The following is a 6,374-nucleotide window of genomic DNA, read 5'->3' as shown; positions in this document are numbered from 1 at the left end:
GCCACGATTAGTCGACTATCAAAATCGTCGACGACTGATTTAATAGTCGACGCGTCGTTTGAAGCTTTGTAAGATCACAAAAGACGCAGGAATGAGTAGCAGGATTTAAGAGTGTAATAACGGACTGAAACAGAAGATGGCAGCACTGCATGTACAAGGATGCCAGCTGCCGTTAAACCCCGAAGAAGAAGAAGCTGTGTCCCAGAATTCATAGCGCAGCCCAGCTCAGTTTCCAACAATGGCGGCAGCTAGTTAGTTTTAATATTACTCTTATTATTCTTTCTGGGTCACAAAATAAATGTTTAACATATTTTCAGGCGAGAATGTAGCTGTGTAAACCTCAAATATCTGCTCAGTTTATCAGGACACCGCATATTTTCAAAAGCGCTCCGACGTTTTCGGAGACGTCTGTTACCCACTAGCTCGATAGCTAGCCGGGGGCTAGGCTCACTAGAGCCCAGCGGACTCCCGGCAAATCGTTTTCAAACCCACCGCCGTCTTTCGCTACTCAGGTTAAACATGATATATAAGTCACTTAGATAACTTAAAAATGTTAAAGTTATAGTTTTTACACAGCTGAATAAACGTCAAGCAGACAGCTGATTATCAGAAGTGTGAGATGCTCGAGAATTTACTCCAGTGTCCTGTTATATTTTAGATAGCAAGGAGTTTATTAAACTTCACTGAAACAATCTGCAAATTTCATTAAAATTTAATAAACTATCATCTTGTCTTTATTTTTAGTTAGCACATACCTTAAACACTTAAAGCTGTAAGCTAATGATAGTTATATAAGAGCAGATGCTGCTGGTGCAATAAGCTGTACTTTTATGTCCAATGGATGATGATCTGATTAGTCGACTAATCGCAAAAATAATCGGTGACTAGTCGACTATCAAAATAATCGTTTGTGGCAGCTCTAATGTCAATGCTTTTGCATTCTTTCGGAAATGTAGCTGGGTAATTATGTCATTGGCATCGGTGAGCCACTGTCAATATGTGAGATATTGAAATCGCGTTTGAATTTGCGCTTGTTTTTTTGCTTTCACTTTGCAATCATGCGAACTGTGTATAGAGAGCGACAGCACTGATCTGTGAGTGATGATAATTTGTGCACCAATTCCTCTGACATCGTCTTATTAATCGTTAGCTTACTATGCAAACATGACAAGTGAAATCTCCTGCAGCTTAAACATGTGAGAGGTTGATCGCGCAGAGAATCGCTGAGCTTATGTGAGTGCGTGTGTAAAAGCAGCAGGATTTATATTTGACTACGATGACCTGGATGACTGAGAACCTTCACAGACAGATATATATTTCAGTTCTGCTGAGCCAAATAAGACAGGTCAGGGTGAAGAAGTGACAGCCAAAGAAAAGCTTACCACAAAACGGAGAAGTTATGACAAATGAGACTATAAGGCAAAAAGAAAGTGCAGCTTTATGGTTTCATGGACAAAAGAATTTCTGTGGCTGCAATATGACGAGCTAAATAACCAGGGCTGCACATAAGTGGCCCGCAGGTGCGCATTCGCTGTCAAAATAAAAAACACGCACAAGGGTTAGGGTTAAATTTAAAAACTGTAATTTTGAGTTAAAATATATATTTATAATTTTAATAAATGACAAATTAAAAAGGCATTAACATTTTTTTTGTATCGAAAAAATATCGAACCGTGACACCAAAGTATCGAACCGAACCGTGAATTTTGTGTATCGTTGCACCCCTAATATATATATATATATATATATATATATATATATATATATATATATATATATATATATATATATGTACATAAAATTCATTCACTCTAATTTACAGATAATAATTCATACAGGTGATTGGCTTTCACTGCAATTAATTGATTACTGTGCACACCTGTGAGGCTGATTCATCAGGTAGCCATCACCTTCTGTTTCACCCACCTTGACTCCAGCAGCTACCCATTTCATTCACGCCTCAGTCACACCAGCTGGAGACTACCCGGCAACCACCGTTGCTAGGGAATAACAAGTATTCCACCATCCAGCTGTGAGTGGTTGCTGTGAAACTGACTGGTCAGTGTTTCCCTGGTAACCAACAGTCGCTAGGGAAAAATAAAGTATTCCCGACCAGTTGGCGAGTAGTTTTGGGAGGTTGTATGCAATTGCTTGGTGGTTAGTTGGTGAGCGTTTCCAAATGAGTGGGCGTCCTCCAAGCAAACTAAAGGTGATCAAAGCAACCTGTGAGCCACCAAAGCAATCCCAAGGAGGATTTTGGTGCAGCACCCTCTTTGCAACCAATTTAAAACCAGGCACCAACCAGCAACCACTCTCCAACCAATCAGAGGTCTCTAGCTGTTGGCCAGCCACTGGGCAACTCTTTTATTGGAAGGTTCATACCAACTCTCCTCCATCACCTGCTACCACTGATTTTACTATGATGTCTTATCAAATAACTTAATAAACAAATAAACCTGCCAGAAAACTGGGAACAAGGTCCCTAAAATCAGGCATTACTGGGATTAGTGTGACTGGCTTTTACTTGCGACAGCTCCCTAAATAAAAAAGCCTCAGGTTTAAATATTGGTTTAAATATTCGTCATATACGTCAGGTTTAAATATTGCACATTAAATCCATATCAAGGTACTTCAGTGCAAACATGGTGTGGAACTCTGTGTTGACTTCATGAACAGACAACGATGTTTGGGCTAAAAGGCTCACACCTCCTCGTTTACCGCATGAATGGAGCCTTTAACACATCATGTATTTACATGTATGTCTGCCAGAGGTCAAAGGTCGACGGCACCTGTCCTCGCGCAGTCCTACCTGTCTCTGGGGTCGATCCAGCTCGTGCACTGGTTAATGTGGTCAATGTAGTAAACTTTGCCATCAAAGTCTCTGGCTTCCTCCCAACCGTCAGGTAGTGGCAACTCCTTCCTCGGCATGTCAGGCGAGTCTCCATGTAATGAACTCCTCTCTACTCAGAATCATCGCGAAGAGATACCATCATCATCATCACCATCACAGTCAGACTCTACATCTGCAGTTAGTCCCCAAATTCAGAGTCTGGCTGGATTAGGCCATGGTAAAAATCCATAATAATCCTCAGATTAACAATCAGACCCTGAACAGGAGGAGGAGGAGGAAGGGGGTAAAACAAACTGTTTCATCAGGCTGCACTTGTGCAACAATTCATCCCGGTTTGAGAGCCTCAAAGTATCCGTAACGTAAACACAGCAGCTGGAGGAGTGTCCAGGACGGTCTGGAGTTTCCCAGGTCCGCGGGCAAACTTTGAGGCGGCCTGGAAGAACTTTTTCGGGATGATTATCCACGCTCCGCCGAACACGGACGGGGTCCTGCTGACGCCGGTGGTACTGCTGCTCGGGTTTAACGGAAACACACGGGGAGCCCCGTAGAAACCTCCAGATTAACAAAACGCAGACTTAGAAAAGGGTGGAGCAGCAGCCAGCGTCCTCGCGTTCCCTTATAACACCCCCAAACCCGCAGAGCTGGGGCTCGGCTCCTCTCCGTGCCGACAGGCCACCATGTTTAGCCGCAGTAACCGACGCTAGCCTCCAGCCTGCGGGACAGCGAACAGTCCGCCCGCCGCTTGGAGAAAGGAGAAAAGTACCGAGAGAATTCACAGCCGTTAAAATCCGCTAAATAGCCGAAGAACTTCTCTGTTATCCCGTAAAAATCCTCCGGTGAAAGCTGGGCAGAGGGAGACTGCAGCGGTGGCGGTAAAGTCTTCTTCGGTCCCGATGACTTCGCTCGAACCGATCAAGCTAACGGCAGCCGCTCAACCCGACTTCCGGTTTCAAAATAAAATATTTGTTGACAAACTCCAGGACACAAAATAAGACTTCCGGGCAAAACAATTTCCGAAAAATACTTTTACTGATACCATGAGAAAAATATTGTTTTATAGCAGCAGGAAGAAGAATAAAATATACAGGGGTCTATGAATAACACAACATAGTAAAAGGCCTATAGTGAAGGTAAACATTAAATGTAAATACTTTTGGTTATTGTATTGAAATATCACTAAAATTAAAAAAAATCTATGTTAAAAAAGAGAATGTTGCAGTGAACTATAGCTAAACGTTAGTTAAAAAAAGTTACAACTAAAACAATCAAAACTAGATGTGAGTTAAGTTAGTAACAAACAAGATTAAAATTCACTAAGAATAAACACTTGGAACTTACCATAAAACCTACAGTAAAATAGAAATGCACACGTGCTGTGTTTTTATTCAAACAGCTGTTCCGATTTTGCAAAATCTTGCTCCTGACAAACTTTCATTATTAAAAATAATGATCAAAAATCCACCTGAAACTATAAAATCTACTCTGTAAATTGAATCAAAGTGAAGTATTTTGAAAGCAAAAACTTAAAAAATAAAAATTTCAAATCTCAGTAACTCAGTTTTCATTAAATTATTTTTATTTTTATGGAAGCATTGCTGTTCTACCTTAATTTAATATTTAAAAATAGCAAATTATGCATTTATGCATATTCTATAGTTTGTGGTATAATTTTATTTATGATTGAAACTTTTATTCTACTACAACAGTAAGAATCCATTCAAAATTTTGAAAAAAGTCCTTATCTTAACCTATGTCATTTTACATTTTTTTATTATATGGATATTTATGGATTATTATTTATTATTACTATATAAATAGTAACAATAATTATTATTATTGGTAAATTTTAAACGTTATATTTTGTCTGTTTTGTACTTTTTAAATTTTTTTATTGTTTGGTCTAAAAATTTAAATCAAACAAATAAACATAACAAAAATACCCAGATAAACCTCCACATTTACAACTTTTATTATTTTTATTGACAGAAAGTTTCATTGTAGGCTGCGAGTTATGGTGATACTTAAAGTTTTGTTCAGTTTTGTGGCTCATACATTAATGTTTTATTCATAAAGCCTGGTTTAAATGTTATTCACTTATTTGTTAGCAGTTAAACCTCCTAACCTGCCCAAACTTTCAAGCCCACAGCGCCCCCTGGAGGACAATATTCCGCAGTGCTGAACAGGTTGGGAGAGATGATGGTTATCATCACCTGCAGGTTCTTCCATCGTGCAGATATTTCTTCAAACAAGAGTCCAACATCAAGAACAAAGAGTGAAACTACTTCGTAGTGCAGATGTTACGGGCATGGCTGCATTAGGCTTAGGCTACTGAGGGTTTCTCATGATGCACTGGGTGCATCTTCCTCACTCACTGTGTTTTTATACATCTCTTATTTATTCATCAGTTATAATTAATTTCTGGCTCTTTTCCAAAGCATCTCTTTATCCTGTCTCCCTCCCCTCCCCTCAAGCAGTCGCAGCAGATGGCCCCTGTTTTGGGGGTTTTTTTTTGGGGGGGGGGGGGGGGGGGGGGGGACAGGGATGTGTCCAACAACCTGTAGAAGAGTTAAAGTAGCTGTGACAGCAAAAGGGTCCAAAATAGAGCCTTTGACCATTTCCATTATTATAAACACTTATGCGTCTGTGTTTCTGAGCAGATAATGTCATCTTCCACACGACTGCAGGTGTAACTCAGACCAGTGGAGCGCGAGCTAGAAGGGTTTTTTATCCCCTCAGTCACAAAGTGAAAAACGACGCTGCTTCTCCATCATTATCCCAGCAGCTGTGTCACTCTTTTGGCACTGTTGCATTCATGAAGCAGTGCATGAAGCTGTGCCTGCTGTGGGATGCAGGGTCAGGCCTCCATGAAGCCTCTGTTACTGTGGAAAAAAGAAAACGCCTTCACTAACAGATGTGTTTCCAGCTTTGAGTGCTTTCTTAATGAAGCACTTTGCTAGATTTGAGCTGCTTTTTCAGGAGGAAATATTCAAACGATGTTCTTCCCTTCATAATTGTTTTATATAACAGGAATAAAATATCCACTAAATTGAAGTGAAGCATGAAATATATTTCTTTTTAATGTTATTGTAATTGGTTACAGCAACAGTAAAATCCACAGTGCACTTCACTGTGGGGTACATCACTGTGGGGAACATCACTGTGGTGCACATCACTGTGGGTTACATCACTGTGGGGTACATCACTGTGGGGTACATCACTGTGGGGTACACTTCCAGTATATATAAGCAAATACTAGCTGTCTACCTTTATATTGGTCTTGGAATTTAAAAAAGCTGATAAGTGAAAAAGTAATGAAGAATTAAAGAAAAACGTTTAATTTCTGTTATGAATGTTGGTGCTGCATAGTCTGGTTTGTACACCAGGGGGTGCTTTAGAACTTCTCTGTTTGCAACAGGTGCTTGGAACATTACAAACACAACAATCAGCTGATCCGAGCAGAATTTGTGTAAATAGTTATCTATGACTTGGTATTGGTATCAGTCGGGCTCTCGTACAAATATGC

The 6,374-nt window shown here is 40.1% G+C and overlaps 1 protein-coding gene across 1 annotated transcript in view; it reads right to left on the bottom strand.

Annotated features, from left to right (window-relative positions):
* The window catches only part of wwc1 (WW and C2 domain containing 1), a 46,581-nt gene extending 42,799 nt beyond the window's left edge, over positions 1-3,782 (bottom strand). Inside the window, exon 1 of the mRNA XM_086308239.1 lies at positions 2,810-3,782. Coding sequence (XP_086164365.1) covers positions 2,810-2,928 — 119 coding nt within the window. The 5' untranslated portion in view covers positions 2,929-3,782. The remainder of the gene's footprint in view (positions 1-2,809) is intronic.
* Positions 3,783-6,374: the final 2,592 nt, after the last annotated feature.

Source organism: Aulonocara sp. 'chitande type north' Nkhata Bay, linkage group LG10 (genome assembly GCF_057382095.1).
Source record: "Aulonocara sp. 'chitande type north' Nkhata Bay isolate Kocher_YH1m ecotype deep benthic linkage group LG10, A_spYH_male_GT1.1, whole genome shotgun sequence".
NCBI lineage: Eukaryota > Metazoa > Chordata > Actinopteri > Cichliformes > Cichlidae > Aulonocara > Aulonocara sp. 'chitande type north' Nkhata Bay.
The sequence above is the reverse complement of the archived record's forward strand: the minus strand, read 5'-3'. Positions and strand labels throughout refer to the sequence as shown.